Here is an 18993-nt window from a genome sequence, read left to right as displayed (position 1 = left end):
GAGACACACACACACACAAACACACACATACACACACACAAACACATACAGACACACCCACAGAGACACACACAAACACACACAAACACATACACACACACACAAATACACAGAGACACACACACATACACACACAAACACATACACACACACACAAACACACAGACACACACACATACACACACAAACACACACAAACACATATATACACACACACATAGACACACACATAGACAAATACACAGAGACACTCACACATACACAGAGACACACAGAAACACACAAACACACACACACATACACACACACACAGACATATACACACACACACAAACACATACACAGACACACCCACAGAAACACACCCACACCCCCCCACACGCACACGGACGCACACGCACGCACGCGCACGCACGCGCACGCACGCGAAAGTGCCGACGCGGACGCGCAGCCCACGCCGCCCACGCCGCCGCTCGCGCCCTCCGCGGCGAATCTGCCGCTACGGGACGCCGCCCGGCCCAACCTTCCTGCGCGGCTCCGCGCGGCCCTGCCCACGTCGGAGCGCGCGGGCGCCGCGCGGTGGGCGTGGCCGGAGCCGCTCCGAGGGACGCGCCGGGCCCGGGGAGGAGGAGCGGCATCGGGAGCGGGATCGGCCCTTCCCCGCCGCCGGGGCGAGGCCGCAGCGGAGCGGGGCGGGGGGTGGCCGGGTCCGGCCCATGGACCGTCCGTGCCCGAGGCGGAGCCCCTGGAAGGAGCCGCTCGGCCGCGGGAGGCGGCGCGCGGCGGCTGAGCGCGGCTGAGCCCCGGGGCCTTCGCTTCGCCCCGTCCCGTCCGTGCCCCGCGCCCGCCGCCCGAGCGGCACCATGTCGGCCAAGGTGCGGCTGAAGCGGCTGGAGCAGCTGGTGCTGGACGGGCCGCAGCGGCACGACAGCGTGCTGAGCGTGGAGACCCTGCTCGACCTCCTGGTCGGCGTCTACGCCGAGTGCAGCCGCGACTCGCCGCTCCGCCGCGACCGATACGTGTCCGATTTCCTCGAGTGGGGTGAGCCCGGGCGGGGGCCGCGGGGCCGGGTGGCGGGGGCTGTGCGCGGTGCCCGGGTGATGGGCGGCGGGCCGGCCGGGGGCGGCGCGGCCCCGCGGTGCGCTCGCACCGCCGCTCCAGGCAGCGACCGGAGACGCCGCCCCTGGATGCGGCGCCTCCCTGGGGAACACCCCCGCCGCCAGCCGGGCCTTGACCCTCCAGGTCTCCTCCCTCGGTCCCAGGCGAACCGCTTGGCAGGCGGCAGCAGGAACCGCAGCGGAGTGTCCTTGGCCTGAAACCCTGCTCGGTTTAGCCCGAAACGTCAGGCTAATCCAGCGCTTCTCGGAGGGTTTCCTACCTGGGGGAGGGGAGGAGGGGAGAACACCGGGCTCAGGCTTTGAAATGTTGCTCTGGTGCCGGCTCGTTGCTTAGAGCGGGCGTGTGTGTGTGTGTGTGTGTGTGTGTGTGTGTGTGTGGCTCGAAGAAACAACAGTTGCCGTTCATCGTGCAGTCTTTTTTAATTTGGGCATGCCCCCCAAGGACAGAGTATTTCTAGGCAGCCTTTCTAAGAGCTTTGTTTGATGGTTCCCTACTGTTAAGCAGCCTGATAACGAGAGACCTCCAATAGTCTGAAGCGTGCTGACAAAAGAAAATATGGGTACTTTTGATGGCACTTAGGATAAAAGTTTTCTATCCAATGTTGTTTAGTTAAGGCTATTGACTAGAGGTATGTGGAGAGCAGAGATCCTTCCCTTCTGCATGTCTAAATGAATTTATGTTAAAATGGCCATGGTGGCCGACTGGTTTATTTAGCTGAGTAAGTTATGAATAGTAATGTATGACGAAGGTGACTTAACTTCTCTACGGAATAAGAATTGAAAGGGAGGGAGGAGAGACCATTGCTCACGAGAATGCTGTCCCGTTTATCAGCTGTTCCATGCATGTACAGTTAATTAGGCTTTAAAAAAAGCACACTTTAAACAATCAAAAAAACAACAGAAAAAATCCCAACCAACAAAACAAAGGATTTCCTAAGGGAGAGGGAGGGGCAGATTTACTTCAGTAAATGCAAATGTGTGTCTTAGCGCTAGAGACCAGAGTACTAACATGAAGGGACAGCTGGTTCTCCTTAATTTCTGTAGGGACCACCACTCTTTGTCATACACTAACAAACTAAGAGGATTCACTTCCTGGACTCTTCTATTGACGTCAGTAATGTGATTGCCAACTGAATAATTAACCACTTTACCACATCTGCCCTGCAAGGCTGCAGCCTGGGGAACATTGATTATTTGTTTTGTCATGGGAGCTTTGTGTATCTTCTGCAAAGAGCATTCAGTGTTTCTTGTTTTCAAGCTGATGGCTTGAAAGAGTGAGCACCAGCAAATTGTTAAGTGTGATAGATCAGACTGCATCATACTTTAAAAATTGAAGTTGGAAGGATTTGGGTAGACTAGAGAATGATATGCTTTTTCTATAGCGCTGCTGGTGGTTGTGTCTTACTGATTGATCCCAGTGTTGTCATCTTCTGTGTGATAGAGGCCGATTATCCAATTGTTTATAAAATCGCTTGTTTTAATTCTATTTATTGTGTTCACTGAATGTGAAAAGGTTACTGACTTGATGAAAAGTATAGCTTGCAATAAAAACAGTGTGTAGGTTTTACTGCAGTGTGGGATTACCCTGGTATAACAAAGTGCCTATTCAATAAATAATTGAAATGTGTGTGAGCTACCATCTGGTGCTGCAGTGTAGGGATAAAAGTTTATAATCCAGGCTCTTGATGCTAAGGGAGTGGACCTAAGTCTGGACTGTATTTTGGTGTTCCATCAACAAGGGATACCCTTAAAACCAATTACAGTTGATACTGTGTCTTCCTTCCTTTCCTTCAAGCTGTTAAAAACAAGTAGGTGCCAGGAAGGAGACACCTTTTATCTGTGTCCTAATGCCCTCACAGTGTGTTTCCACTGACAAGGAACTTGTTTCTGCCTCCAGCTAATAAGGAAAATATCATGCCAAACACGCTAATCTTCCTTATGTCATGATGTGTCTTAATTACAGCCTGATTTGCTGTTAAAAGATATTCTGGATTAATGTGCAAAAGTTTTCTGTGCTGTTATGTGTCTGTAGAAGCATCAGAGTGTAGTTAAATATTTGGGATGTACTTTGAAGATCAGTGTTTCTTTATCAACTGGAGACAGAAGGAATTTCCTTTTGACAAAATGGAGACTTACCACTGACAATGGAAATAAGCCGCATTGGCATTAAGTTTGAATTAAGATGAGCTGTATAACAAACATTTTTTTACAGTTTTGATTTTAAAACTGGGTGTAAGGTATCACACATGTAAAATTCTCTTGAAATGATTCAGTGTGGCTGATGGACTTGCTTGCCTTCTTAATTGGCTAAAGAAAATAGAGTTCAGGCGTGGTAGTTGAGGCAGGATTTTTTTCTGGCTGTGGGGTGCAGAGGAGTCTGAGAGGAGTTCTGAGTTGTGTGGCGTAGCTGCTGGATATCTCTGCGTTCTGACAGAGCATGGTGCTGCTCATACGCTGTAGCTAGTGGATGCTGGAGAAATGGGGAGTCCAGAAAATTAATTCCCATGTTCATCTTGTGAGACTTAGGCCACTTCCTCTATTTGACGTCTGTGGAAGCCTTGCACCTTATGTGTGGAAGCTGATCAACTCCAAATGGTGCATCCCATTGCTTCTGTCCTGTTCATTTCTCTGCTGCTTCCTGGTAGTCCTGCCACAGGCTTATTTCTTCAAAATCTTCTTCCTATTTGCTAACCATAGAAGGGTGCAGGGTGTGGTCCTTTGCCTTGGGGCAGCTTGTGGCTTCTATTGCTTTACAAATCTTGTAAGAATCTGCCATTTTAACCTTGTCAATTATAGCTTTCTCATGGTGAATGGAGATTTCAAAGACTGTTCTTTCCCTATACTGGAGGTATAATGCACTTACTTTTATGCCAAGTGTCTTTGGAGAAGCGCTAGTTGAACTGCAAGTGAGGAGTCCAAAGTCCTTTTCTTCTAGTTTTTTTATTTATTTGTAACTTCTGTTAAATAAGGTCTCACCCAGTTGGTTATCACTGTTATATTGTTTATATAATAGATATTGAAATAATGCTCGGTATTCTGAGTGAGAATTTAATCCATGTCTGTTAGGTAACAGACCCATGTCTGCATGTTGAGAGAGAACTTCCCAAATCTTTGCTTAGTGTCTCTTAAACTGTTGCTGCATCTGCTATTCCTAGAGTGAGAAGAAATAGTGAGGAGCCCTGTTTATTCTAGTTGTCTTTGCTCTTTCTTCTCTGAAAGTGAGACTACATGAAGCTATCAGCAGGCACAGAGGAGGCTTCATGGACTTTGGACTTGCCTGATGGACTGTGGGTGCTGCAGTGTGGTATTGTCCACAATACACTGCAGAGGGATGTCCCAAGAGACTCTTCCTGCAGAAAATGCATGCTGTCCCTTGTTTACCCGTACAAGGAGAGAAGTGCAGGAGTGCTGGGGCAGCACAATCACAGCTCAGGTGTCTGTGCACCACCTGTCCTTTAGCTTTCAGGTATAGTGTGTTCCTCCCTGTGGATCCTCTTGTTCTCATACTGAGACATCTGAGTCTTGCATAACCCTGTGCTAGAGTGGCTGCTTGCAGGGCACCTTGCTGGCTGGCATCACTTCTGTGCTGGTTTGACATCACCTTGTTTTTCAGGAGTTATCTTAACTGGCTGTGGCTGGTGCTCACTGCCCCTTCCTTCCAGTCACCAGGGACTGGCACAACTGGCTGCTCCCTTTTTCGACAGCTGCTTGTCACAGTTTGCAGCCAGTAGTCAAACGAGTTCAGAGGAGAGTGTCACAGGAATGGGCTTTATTTGTATTCAAAATGATCCTGGTGCTTCACAGCCTCTCTTGCTTCAACCTTTGTTTCCTCTGACCCTGTTTCATACTTCTGGCCTGCTACAGTGGGCAGGGTGGCACGTGTTCCCATACATTTCATTCAGTGTTGTCTCACTCCCAGACTGTGTACTGGCTGGTTCTCTCTGTGACAACACCTCAAAACCCTCAGAGTAGTTTAGACTGATCTGTGTTTGGTTTTTTGGTGGGTTTTTTTTGTTTGTTTGTTTGTTTTTTGTTTTGTTTGAAGCAGGCTCACAAGATGTGGACTGCTTCTGCTCATTTGCTATGAGGTGTCTGAATGCTGACTTACCTTCTGTGTTTTCAGCTTGTGCAAGGTCTGCTACCCAGCTAGAGTGGTGTTCTGCTTTTGGATGGTGGTGGTGGACTTTTTTGTGTCTGCGTTTGTTTTGGTTTTTTTTTTTTCCCAAGACGAACTTTAAGGATGCTGAAGCTATGGAGATAATGAAGAAGATGCAGGTGATTAACACAAGTAGGCCAGCTTGGCACCTTCTGCTGAGCTCTTGAAGACAGTCTGGCATAATAGAGAGTATATGCTGTTGTAGTAACATCAATATATTCCCAGTCTGGACTAGAGGAGAAAAAAATGTACAGACGGGGTGCTCAAAGCAACCTCTAGTCTGGTCCTGAACTGCCACTTTTGGGTATATGTTTGTCACACTTGAGTGTGGCCCATAGATGGAAAAAATCATGCACAGAGCATCGACTGGGAAAGGGCTGCTGTGCTGGTGCAGTGATTCATGACTTTAGGTTACTGTCAGGACTGATGCTTCAAGTTTGGATCTTGCCGCTTGGAGGGGCTCTCTGAGCTTTGCAAGTTGACTCCGAGGCCTAGTCTTTCCTCCTTCCAGTTGTGCTTAAAGAGGCATCTTAAGCTTTCAGATAAAAAAAATACCTAATTAGGGAAGGGATAGCCTTGCAGGGTGGCCCGTCTGTCAGAACAGTGTAGAGCCTGTTCTCTCAGCCTGAGAGCAGTTGTGTTCAGAAGTGTACATGTGAGCCTGAGAAAGGCTCTTTCCAGCTGCATTAGAGCATCTTCTAAACTAACTGCAGGGTTGAGCTAGTCCTCTGTCACAAGTACTGCTGTACTAGAAGAAGTACTAGGTAAGGGCAGGGGCACAGTGTGTGGCAAGTGTGTTGCTAGCATAGGAGGCAGAACTATCCTTAAGTATTTTTGAGATGACCTCAGAGCAGATGGATTTTCAGGGTTGCTTATGAGGATCTGTTGATCTTTTGGGGTTATACCAGGAAAAACTGTCACTTGATAACACATCATATCTCTTGACTTGAGGGCTTAAATTCCTCTTTTCTTTCCCTTTGGCACTCCTTCCTCCTCCCCTGCTAGCAGAAATATGCAGAAAAATCCAGGAAGGGACCTCAGGCTCTGCCAGCTCATATAATGTCCTTCTCTGTTCAGGGAGAAGCTGTGCAGTGGGTGATAAGCCTGTTGGGCACGTGTGTGAAGTGACAGTGGTTGGATAATCAAGACAGCTGATGAACAAGAAAACTGAATTTCAAATCTTGGCTAATTTTCCTTCCTGTATCATCCTCTATCCACCTCAGCCTGTTACAATCCTTTGCATTAGAGCTGGTGGCAGCAGGGTGCAGACTGGGGGCTCACTGGGGCAGGGTGCAGCTACAGGTGCCTTGCACATGTTCGGGAAGAGTGAGTGGTGGTGGTGACCATGGGGTTTTCTGTGCAGTGTGGATGTAGCTAGAACGCTTCCCTGCTCTTGAAGGCTTTCCTGTGGTCATAGACGGGGCACCATGGCTTGGATCACCTTCCGTAATGAGGTCATGGTGGTCATCTGGCAGAACAGTGCAACACTGGCTGCTGAATGCCAGTTTCCTGCATTCTCTGCTTTGATTAAACTGGTTTTGTTCTTTTCAAAGATGTGTGCTAAGATTAAGTCATGTTGAAGTAGCCCAGACTGCCATGTCAGCTTTGACGGCATTGTTGTTTGGGCTAGTGACATGAGGGCGTGTGGTTAATATCCTGCTGCTGTATGATGGACTCTTCACAGGACATCTCTTTTAATCTGTTATTTTTAGAATGAAGCAGAATCTTTTAATGACTTTTTCCATAAAACCTCATGCTGTGAAGCGCTGGCACTGAATGCTGTAGTCATGTTTTAGTAGTGGCAAAGTAACATGGTCTAGAGGATGAGAGGCCCATTGGCATGTGCTGTTAAAGTGACAGATGGCCTGGGTGAAGATTGTCTTTTGTCCCATAGAAGGAAGTTGGTATTGCTTTTCTCCTGTGGATAAAGGTCCTAATGAATAGCACCGGTCTTTAGTTAGGGCTTGAGGAATTATGTGGTATATTGAAGGCTGTGATCTATATTTTGCATTTAAATTTTGTTTATCTATGAAAACTCAGAAAGAGGTAAATAAGTCACTGATAAGTTTGTCTTCATACAGGAAAATACATGTACAGCTAATAGTTTCTCACTGATGATACATGATAAAGTGTAAGATTGTAATGCAGAAGTAGGGTTTCATAAGCATCCATAAATCTAACTCTTTTCTGTCTTGTTTCACTTGCAAATCTAAATTATTTTCATATTGATTTCTCGCAGATAATATTAAGACACTATTTTGCAAAAAGAATTACTCAGTTTACATCCTTAACACTTGCATGGTCCTCAGAGTTACGCATTATCAGTGGAAATGGCTTGGAAGTCAGTTTAGTCAACAGTTCTAGTGCAATGAACTTTTTTATCAAATTAAGTTGAACTAATCTTTTTTGCAAACAGTTAATGTGGGGATGAATCAGTTTCTTCAACACTTACTAGAACAAATGATTTTAACTGTGAATCACAACTGAAAAGACTTGTTTCATTAGCTTTTTTTCAGCCAGTTACTTCTATTTTATGGTTGTATGTTGATGTTTTATGTCTTAAGTATGTTGATCTGTAGTTGAGATTAGCTGGGAATATTAAACTACAGATTCTTTAAATTTATAAAAAATTACATTTTTTTCCTGTGCATGTAATTTGAGGCAATTCCTGGAAGCTGGTTTAAGATGGGTATTACAGAAAGGAAGAATTATAATACTTAACAACTGCAAATTTATCTGTGCCATTAACAGAATGCAGTGCCTAGGATTATGAAAAAATTTATGGGTTCATCTTTTTCATTACCAAAGTCTGAAAAATTAATAGGAAGATGAGCCACAAATAAACTGCTTGGTAAAATAGAAGGGACTTGTTAAATCATTTTAGATTTATTTTTCTTTTTTTGCTTTTAAATAGAGTTGACATTTGTCTCCAAACTCTTTCATACAGTATGCTTGGGAGTTCCAGTGTATTCTTGATGTTGCTAAAGGGCTTGTATCATGCTCACTGTTATATCCCTCTGAAATGCCAGGGGGGTTTGCATTTTATTTTATTCTTTTTTTTTTTTTTTTTAAGAAAAGGGTTTTAATTTTAAAAATTCTCCAGGTCTGAGAATTTTTATGTACATTTGCTCTGTGGTTCAATTTGATCTGTTCATTTTTTAGCTGTCTCCTAACACTAAAAGCTTCCAGCCTATTTTTCTAATCAGCATATGCAGATTGCCAGAATGCAGGCTTTCATTTATAAAGATCTTGTTCACTATAATGAATGTAGCTTTCTTCAGTAGGAAACTACGCACTGTTTTCTTAAGCCCTGATTTTGCATAGACCTCAGTAATCATGTCTGTAGATATACTTAGAGTGCATTCAGATTAAGTGTGTGCATCCATCATTTCCAGCTGAGGCCCTAGGCATCCTGAAGTGCCTGAGATCTTTATTTCTATCATTCATGTCATCAGGGTCTTAACACTGAAACGTGTCATTACTTAACCATGGCCTAAAGCTTCAGATGTGATTAGTACCTCTGGATTCCCAACCAAAGACATCTATAAAGGAGTCTGAGCTTTAGAAAATGCTGGGGATATCTTTACCAAATATTCAATCATAATCATTGAAACTGTACAGAATTTATTAATCCGGTGTGCATTAGCAAAGTCTGAGGTATAGTTCTTAATTTGTTTAAGTGCAGTGCCATTGAGTGGTAAATATGTATAGCTGCCTTTCCCTAAAAGGCCAAGAAAAGATCAGAAGCAGCACCAATTTCAAATATATCCCAAATTCTTTTCATAATTTATAATTGTTGTCCAACATAAAAATAAACATGGATAATTGCGTTTTGAAGTCCTGCTTGGAATATGTTTATGCCAGTTTAGTGAGATGTGCATGCTCAGGGTTTTGGAAAAGTCAATACAAAATTCTTTCTGGATTTTTATTTCCGCTTAAACCTGAGTTACGTTGTTCCAATTGTCATCAAAAGATTTGGTGAAAGGTGAAGTAACAAGTAAGAGTACACCTGTTTTAAACTCGCTGGAATAGGTATATGGAAGTCAGTCTTAAAGAAGTGTTGCAGCTATTCTGGCAATACTGTACTTTTATTTGGGACTGTGTAGTTCGTGGGATGTGGATTCATTCTTTTTACAGGAGGTATAACTTTACTCAAAGCATAGCAACCACTGTAGAAGTACGGGGGTTTTGTATTATGATTACCTTGCCAGTAATGGTCCCTTAGCCTAAGAACTAAACTATGTGCCTATGAAATCTGTCCTCAACTGAGGGAGGACAAGGTTTCTAGTAATTGCATGGTAATACTCATGGGACATCTGGAATCTTTTTCCCACATATGAGGAATTCCTCTATCTCTGGTTTCCCCCCACTACTTCTTACAGAGATTTGACGTGTACCTTGGGAGTGGATGGGGATTGTCTCTATTGCCTTGCACATCTTAGGACTTCTGATGTTGTAACATGGCTTTTGTGATCTTAATTCTGCACATCCTTCCTCAAAAGTTGCCTTCTTCATGGAGCTTTTCTGTGTGCTGCCAGCCTTATTGCTGCCCGTGTGACTTGGATTATTAATACAGGAAGCTGGAGTGTTCAGAGTGCCTTTTATTTTACTGTAATTAAGGCAGAGTAGAAACAGCAGGAGGGTGGCTTCAGGCATGAAGATCCTATTATATAATTTTGAAATATGTTCCCAAAGGTTTGCTTTTTAAGATGCATGTTTAGTTTTTAGATTTAGCTCTTGTTCTGATAGGATTAGTTAGGTTGTCATGTGTTATTGTTCCCTCCACCCCATTTCTGTACCTCATGGCTGCATGGCTCTGGTCTGTCTCTTATGAGCCCTGAGAGGTGGATATCCAGTGTGCAAGCTCTGCAAGCTTTGTTCTACAGGCTTCTGGCCATTTTTAGATTCTGGATCTGAAGGAGAATAAGTTAATTTTTTCCTATTGTTGGGTGTTTTCCCTATAGCTAAGTGTTCTTGAGTAAGAAGTTCGTACTGAAATTTTTAAATTAAGGATTTAGGTTTCTGTGTCTAGTCTGTGATTGCTTGCATTATGTCAGCATGAAATGGGAATGTAATATCTGACCACATTTTCTTTCTTTTTAGTTTGTACGCTCTTTAAGCCAAGGAGGAAATCTTGTGTTCTCCCTATCAGTTGTTCCTTTTAGGGTGACATTGTTGCTATGGAATGCTCTCAAGTTACACCTTGAAGGAAAGGACATTTTCATGATTCAGAACCATGGGACTTCCTCCAGGAGGCTGTGAGAAGAAAAGTTTTACATGTATAGGAGGCTAAAAGTGATCTAGAGGTCCTAGTGGAGTAACTGGTAGCTAAGAGCTGGTAGATGTTGGGTTGTAAGTGCAGAGTGAAGGCTGGAACATGTGGTATTTAATATTTCTGCCTTTAATGGGTAATAGGTATTTTTCCTAAACTCACAATACTTCATCTGTCAGAGCAGACTTTCTGAGAAGTTGCAGGTCAGCTGTGCCACAGGGAAGAGGCACACACATTTTCCTTCCAGACCAGCTTGAACTAGTTGTAGTAAAATGCCTTAGGTCATGTGGCATCATATCCCTGCATGAGAGGAGTTAAGTTGGACTGTGTTAACTTACTCTGGTATGTAATTAAAGATTTCCATTACCAGTTAGTTCAGCCTTTGGTTTCCTCAACAGTTGATATTTAAGTTGGGAATAATGTCAATATACGCACAGTTATTTTCAAACTGTGGTTCTTCTGGCCTGCTACTCCAGATAACATGGGATAACATAGTGTGGGGATACCTAACTGGAGGCTGTATCACGTCCACACATGGTTTTTATCTTACCCCTGGAAGTATTTACTGGTTATTGAGGCAACTGAACTCCGGTTATCAGTCTGTTTGTTATTGTGGGGCCAGCAGGATTTACTGGATTGGATGTAGTGCTGTACCAGCAGGGCTGTACTGGGCAGGCTTGACCCTGGCAGGCACTACCTAGTCAGGTTTACATCCATGGCTAGAAATAATCTTGCACAATAACCTTGTGCATCCTGAAGTTGACTCTGATGTGAATTGTAAAGGTAAAAACCCTGACATTTTGGGAAGGAGGGAAGTGGGAGATTTTTAATTAAGAAAATTAAAAGCTATTTGTGAAGAAGCTTTTACTGCCCTTAGGAAAGGGCTTTGCAGTAATTTTCAATAGTGTTGAAGGTATGCATGCATTTGAGTGGCTCAGACCAGGAGAAGTTGCCCTGGTTTATCTTGACAGAACCAAAGCTGTAGGTTGTCTAGGTATAGAGTTCCTGTTCTTGTGGGTAGTGTTAAACATCATAAAGATTGTGTTTAATGTTTCAGGCATTTTTGAGGGTGGGGATAATAGATACTACATTCCATCCTCTCCCTTTTGTATGCAGCACTATACTTCCTTCACACTGTGAAGCATAACAAAATTCAGCATGACAAATGCAAAGTCTTTCTCTGTGCAGCTGTAAAAGTTGGGGAATGGCCATCTAGACAGCAGCTTTACAGAAAAGGGTTTGTGGATCCTGGTTAACAATTAGTTGAAAGTCAGTGATACATCATTGTAGAGATGGAAGCTGCCTTTGTGCAGGACTGCATCTGGAGAGTGTGGCCAGCAGGCTGAGGGAATTGATTGATATTCTGTTTACACCACTCTTCTGAGGCCACTTCTCTAGTACTGCATCTAGTTCATGGCTTCCTAGTACAGAATAAGCACTGGGAAACTGAAGTGAATCTAGGAGTAGACCACTGATGTGGCTGAGGGCCTGAAGTACTTGAGATGCAAAAAAAGCCTGAGATGCCTGGAGAAGGGGAATCTCATTGCTATCCTCAACTGCCACACGTGTGGTTAGGGAGAACAGAGGCAGATGCTTCCTGGGTGCACTGCCAAGAGCAAACAGTGGACACAGGCTATGGCAAGAAGGATCCCACCTCTTTGTGGGAGAAAAATAAAGAAGTACTCCTCCTGAGGATGGTCATGCACTGGAAGAGTCACTCAGAAGGGTGAGAGGCTCTTTATCCTGGTGACAAACCTCAGTTGGACAAGGCCTTTGTCACCTGATTTAACTTTGTTATCTCAGCTTTGAGTAATTTGAGTGGATTCTGATGTCCAGAAGTCCTTTCCAACCTAAGTTTACTCTGTAATTCAATGTATTTTTTCCTGTGTTAACAAATGTATTTAACATTTTGGCTGCTCTAATAGAAAATAGTTGCTCTTCATACTTCTCAGAATGAAAAGAAATATGCGAAATAGCAACTTCTTGCTGTAGATAAAGTACACACAACTTGTTTTTTTGATAGTCTCAGGTGGTTCCTTCCCATGGTTGGCTGGCATTTTACCACAGTACAAACATACGTATTGACAAGCTTGTAACTAGACTTGTAAATGAAGGGAAACTAAATTTTGTTCATATTTTTTTCCCCATGTATTTAAAGAAAGCGTCAGTTTCCTTGTTCCTGGCAGTGAATTGCCAGAACAGGTTTTAAGAACTTTGTATCTATATTTTATGTTTGGTGCTGTTTCTCAAGTGTAATTTCCTTATATCTAGTTAACCTTGATAGCACTTATTTTAAAGCATTTCTTTGTGGAGCTGTCAGAAGAGCCTACCATCCCTGCACGACTGCAAGCCTGAATCATCCTTTATAGAAATACAGGTTTAGTTGTTGTACTAAATATGTTCCCACATCACAAAGGATCTCTCTCTAGTAGGACTCCTAATATGCTTATATCTGACACTGTAAGGAGTCTGGCTAAGCAGTTGCTAACAACAGGGTGAAACAAATCTTCCTCATAAGAGGAAGAGCTAATGGGAGATACTAGCTGGGGATTTTTGTTTTCTCTATAAACTAAGAACTCATGACTTACATGAAGTTGGACTTGCAACATGGTTTTAATGTGGATATTCTTGACTGATGATAGTGGACTCAGCTGACCAAAGTGCACAACAAATTCAGTGTTTCAAAATCATTCTGGTATATGGAAGTGCTATCAATGATGAGGATATCAATGATCAAATGGGACAAAACCTAAGAAATTTATCTTTTATTAGTGGTGTTTTATACTCAGAAGGTATCTGAAGTGGCACTTGACTTTCCTTGCAATGAATTTATATCTGTGTCTTTGAGTATTTTGTTTACAGTAAAACCCTTGGAAAATAATAAGGTTCTTTAAAAATCTCATATTCCTAAATGCTTGGAAGTCTAGTAGATACCCTTCTCAGAGAACATATATTGTCAACTATATCTCTCATTGACAGTGCTGTATAATGTAATGGTCCACTGCCCTTCTGGGGCAAGGGCCGTCTGTGTCTGTGAGCAGTTTATAATGTGTGTTCATTTTTCAGAAGAAACTTCTCTCAAAGTGTTGTGTAGTTGTTTCAGATGCTCTGGTACCTGCACACAGTGGGGAAATAAAGCAGATAGGGAAGTAGTGACAATAACTTTTTTTGTGGGCTGAGTCTTGCTGCTTAAAACTTCTGAGAAATACCATTCTCCTCCTCTCATGCCTAATTTCCTCTCTCATTTAATTGTTCAGACTCTCCACTTTTAATTTCTTGTATTTAGAGAAGGCACTTTGCAGTGATGTCTTTAAAACAGCAGTGCACACTTGTGCACATATGGCAACAATGATCTTTTGTGTCAGTGGCTGTAATACATCATTATGCTCATTGGTAATGATAGCTCTTTCTTCAAGTATATACTTGATAACTGCAGAATAAATAATACAGACCTCACTGCAAAATGTGCTCCAGTAATTCACCTTCATAGCTCTGTGGGTGACAGCTGGTGAAAGATAATGGATTATCTTTCTGCAGGAGGAAAGCATGGGCAAGACCTACTTCTTACTTCAATCTCCTTGCTCTCATCTCTTCCTCCCCCCTCATGTCCCATATAACACTTAAGAACCTGTCCTCTCCATTTTCTGAGGGACTTGGGTGGAGATTGCTTGTTATCACTTCTGTGTTTAAAAAATAATAAAAAAGACATTAATTGGAAAGGAAATAAATTTAGCTGTGCATAACAATTCATGGAAGAGGAAATCAACACTGTCTGTTTGTAATCTTTTACCACATACCCAGAAATAGATTGTTGGAGAGTCATAGTACTTGTTTTAAAATTTGTTGTATTGGAATAAAAAAATAAGCAGGTCCGTGAAATAGAAAGGAGTGGAAAAAACATTATTTAAAGTCCAAAATATTGGTCAGTATACTACAAACATTGGTCAAGCCAGATGTCTTTACTTGGTGCTTCCAGAAGTTCTTGTACTTTAAAGTAAACTTTGAGATTTTTTACTAAAATGTCTGTTAAGAGAAGTTTTGAAGGAGAGATGGAACTGATGATACTCAAAGAAAAAACTTCTCACATGAGGTAACAAAGATTCTTAATAGACTTGGGGTTTCTGAGTTGTTCAGGTATGTTCACATAGGAAAGGTGAGACTTCAGAGTGACTTCTTGGTTCCTTAAAAATGCATTCCTTAGAGAGTGGCTCTTCAGAAGAGTAGTTCTTTAAATTTTGATTTCATGTAATACAGTTGTATGTACTCCTGTTTTCTTTCCTTTCTTTAAAATACACCTGAATAGTCAGTGAACAGTGAGTTTTGCCAACAACTGCACAGACTACTCTGCTGTTGTAAAATTTCTTGAAACAATTAGGTACATTTTTGTTCCTGTGTAAGGGTAATGACTGGTGCAGTCTGAGCACAGCAATAGACATAGTGACAAAGTCACCCTTGCTGCTCATGCAGGTAATAGAGTGGAGTAGTTTAACACATGACTGTTCCTTTTTTATCATGGCTGATACTTGTTTTGAAAGATTTAATGGACCTATGTAGGTTTTTTTGTTTGTTTGTTTTTTTAGCAATGCTTCTGTGGACTTGTTTTAAAATTGAAATTATATAGAAAACAAGAGCTGAGCTTCAAGAAATTACTATAAAAGTGAAATTTTGGGGCTGTTAAGGTATAAACAGGACAGTTGCCAGAATTATAGTCTTCAAGGCTCTTAATTCCTTTGCAGATAATTTGATCAACAAAAACACAAGTTTTATAACCAGAGTCACCTTTCCCCCCAGTGCTGTGGGGTATTTGTGACCTGCAGACCATTGCCACAGACCTGAGTTGTGTGTACCTGCTTGTGAGAACCAGAGTGAAGCTGTATGCTAAACACTGTGAAATTACCAAGAGATTAAAAACAATTCAGTAAATGTCATGTCCTTGCTTGATTTACAGTGGAAATCCAAAGATGGAATAATGCATTACTGAACAAGCAGTACTGAGTGCATTTTTCATGAGCCTGAAACAAAAGGTAAAAAGAGCCCTAAGTGAAATATATATTATCTTACGTAAAGGAAAAAAAATTACACCTCTTCCAGACTTTTACGCTATAGAATTCTGAGGAAGTTTATGGAAGAAAAGGATTACATAGCCTTAGCTTCACAATGGTAGTATCAAAAATGAACCTAGCTTGTCTGAGCTACAGTACCAAGGATGAAGAGTTTGATGATCTTTATAAGGTTGTGGTTTGGGAGTGAATGTGTTTTTAAAGTGAGTCGAGGCAAGTGGAAAATATTACTGAGGAGTTAAAACAGTCATGAAATGGATAAAGTACCCAAGGTTTACTTAGATGACACTGGAGACATATTAGGAAAGGAAAATACTAAATTCTGTATGAAAAAAGAAAAAGGAATGGGGTATAACTGTAATGATGCATAAGAAAGTAGAAGGGCAACTATTTGGCTTTTCTCTGTGTAAATATTCGCTCAATGTCTATAGTAGTTTGCAGTTGCATTTAAATAGATTAAAACATTGTGTAGATTGACTGAAATGACTTGGTTTTCTGTTTGTGGTCACCTCTTCTGCTTGTGGTCCCCTCAGAGGCTGAGTACTATGTCAGAAGATTTCTGGAAAGAAGTTAATGCATCTTTACTGGTTCCTGCTCTGGAATTGGGAACTTGTGAAAGCTCATCAGCACCAGTAGGGTTTTCCAGCTACATCTGTACTGACATGCAGGTACTCACCCTGGTGTTGTATAGGAGCTTCCAAGTGTTTGGTTATTTCCAAGTATGAGTAAAGAAGAAAGTTGGAAGCCAACAGAATGCAGCCTGAGGTACAGATGAAGATTTTCGCGTGCCAGCCTACTACAAGCTTGTTCTGAATATCTTAGTACTTGATTTTCAGTTTTGAAATCAACACACCTGTCTAGATGGGCTGTAAATGAGGAAGAAAAAAAGAAATTATCTGCTTAAATGTGTGGAAATAAATCTTAAAGCAAAATGATCCTGGATGTAGTTTTTGTTAAACATAGATGGCGTGTGGATAATGTTACACTTTTAAGTAAGGAGGAGTGTACAAAACTGAAAACTTATGTTTAAAAGGACAAGCTTAGAAGTAGAATGCTTTAAGATACTGCACCTGATATAAAACCTTTCTGGGATGATCTTCACTTGATATGCCTATCTTGAAAAGCTAAGGAACAAGACAGAGAGATGACACATGGTATTTGCAATTGTGAGTACAGTGATTGAACAGATTTTTGTTCCCACTGACTTTAAGAATACGTAAGAAAGAGGGAGAAGCTAGAACACAGGGGTCTTGGCCTGCTACTGATCATGTTGGAGTGTGCAGTAATGGGAGGTATGATCTTGATAGGAATGGTAGTGTGGAAGATTAGAGGATAAGATCCCAGGAGCCAAGATTTGGGAATGCCTAGAAGCAAGTCCATTAAACAGCATGTCATGTGGGCTGGCAGCCTCTTGAGAGCTTTCCTGAAATCATAGTCCAGAAACTGGATTTAAGAATTTCTGAAAGCTATCACAACAAAAGTGTTAGGAAAAGATGGGCTATAAATACAAAACAAAACCAAAATTTTTCTTTGATGCACAAAATACTGAGATAAGGGGAAAGAGCTTATTCAGTGTACTGTACATAAATTACCAAAAATTTGGATAGGAAAGCATGATAAAAATTCAGAATGAGGGGGAGAGAAGAAGGGAGAACTTCATCCTGCCTTTACTAGAGAAAGCTGAATTTATAATGCTTGGAGACTTGGAAATGTCTCTAGGAAGAGGCTTGGGGTTCTATTTTTAGTTTCCTGTTCTGTATGCTTAGCATACACATGTGATGTAAAAGCTCTTTAGTCATGTTCTAATTCAGTTAGATTTAAAAAATTCACTCTTAACTGTTCCAAGATTTGTCTCCTCTAACAATGAATTTTTGATTTGAAGAGAGTTTAAAAATTTGAACCTGTGTAAACTGGCATATGACTAAAATTCTAGATTGTCATTTATCCAAAACGTTTTGTTTCATGGTATTCACTGTGTGTTAAAAAACCAAACTCTGCTTTAAATGGATTTTTTTTTTTTCTTATTTAATAGCAGATGTAATGGTCCTGGTCAGTTTGAAACTTCAGAATAATTAGCTGATGCTAGCAAACTGATAATATAAATGGGCAATATTCTAAAACAATTCTTCATGCTTCTTGGTTGATTTCATTGCCAAATAAAATTTTTTGCTTGCTTTTTTTTTTTTTTTTTTTTTATTTTAGCCAAGAACACTACTTTAAAAAGAAATCTGTACTGCTAATTATCAGTTATCATACAGTTTGACTCCATTATTTAGAAAGTTATATCTAAGCCCAGGGGTAGGATTTTCTCAGTTTTCCGGTAGATTCTCCCTACCCCTACTCTTGTTAAAATTTAGACCTTTCTTATCCATTTTAAATTTTAACTATAGTAGGTGGAAAGCCTGGGAGTAGATATAGACAAATTTTGAAATATGCTGAGGCAGTGTGAGACATTAAGGGAAAGTTGCACAGTGAAATTAGGAGCGTGCTGCCTTATCTGGGTAAGGTTTTCATCATGCATTTGAAGGCTGAGAGATGTATTTCTCTTCATTTTCAACTTTCTTTACATGCTGCCTGACCAAGTAATTTATCAGGAAGCATTCTGATATGCTCTCTGGATATGTGCTTACCTTCTCAGTACCCCAAACCCCAGTGATTTTTCTGTTACAGGGCAGCTGGCCATGTTCCTGATGCCCTACTTGCTCTGAATTTTGTTGGTAGTGACCTTTGGCACTTGAAGTCAGTGAAAATAGTGGTGCTGTAAATGGTCTTCCTCTTGCTTGTTGCCAGCCAGTGGTATTGGAATGAGTAGCACAAGACAGAAGAGCTTTGGCTCTAGATTCCTGGTCAAGAGGGGAAGCTGAAGAAGTGAGTGTATTTATAATAATAAAAAAGCCACTCTGAGCTTTCCACTATAATGTGTAGCAAATCTTAACATGGGACTTGTTAGTATTCTCTGCAGATTCAAAGACTCTTCTCTGCTTCTGAGAAACTTGAGCTACTCCTAAGATTCTTGTGCCTGGTTACAGTAATTGCTTGTTGCATGTCTTCCTGGCCTTTTCCTACTACAAAGATCTGACTTGTGGTGACCTTTTAATTAGATCTCAAGCTCTGGGCAAGTTTTGAAACTGGGTGAGTAATGTCTGAGAAAATGTCCTCCTGCCCGCTGCCATTTAGAATGAAGAGAAAGATGTGCCACACCTGTTCTTAAAGTAGCTGTTGCTACCTGAACTCTTGAAATTGAAAAACAGCTCAGGGTATTTGTATGTGTAGTGTTGCAGCCTTGAGCCATCAAAAAAAAAAAAAAAAAAGTCAAGTTCAGTTCTGTAGCAACGTAAGCTCACCTAATTGTCCCATCCCTTTAGTCTTGTATTTCCTAGTTTATGG

At 41.6% G+C, this 18993-nt stretch overlaps 1 protein-coding gene across 5 annotated transcripts in view; it reads left to right on the top strand.

Annotated features, from left to right (window-relative positions):
- The first annotated feature begins 772 nt into the window (after nucleotides 1–772).
- CDC42BPB (CDC42 binding protein kinase beta) overlaps nucleotides 773–18993 on the top strand; it is an 88284-nt gene continuing 70063 nt past the window's right edge. For all 5 annotated transcript variants that reach the window (XM_062495650.1, XM_062495649.1, XM_062495648.1 and 2 more), the window contains exon 1: nucleotides 773–1041. In XM_062495650.1, the coding sequence (XP_062351634.1) occupies nucleotides 864–1041 (178 nt within the window). In that variant the 5' untranslated portion in view covers nucleotides 773–863. The remainder of the gene's footprint in view (nucleotides 1042–18993) is intronic.

Source organism: Cinclus cinclus, chromosome 6 (genome assembly GCF_963662255.1).
Source record: "Cinclus cinclus chromosome 6, bCinCin1.1, whole genome shotgun sequence".
NCBI classification, from domain to species: Eukaryota; Metazoa; Chordata; class Aves; order Passeriformes; family Cinclidae; genus Cinclus; species Cinclus cinclus.
Note: the sequence above shows the minus strand (reverse complement) of the source record. Positions and strands in the feature narration are given on the sequence as shown.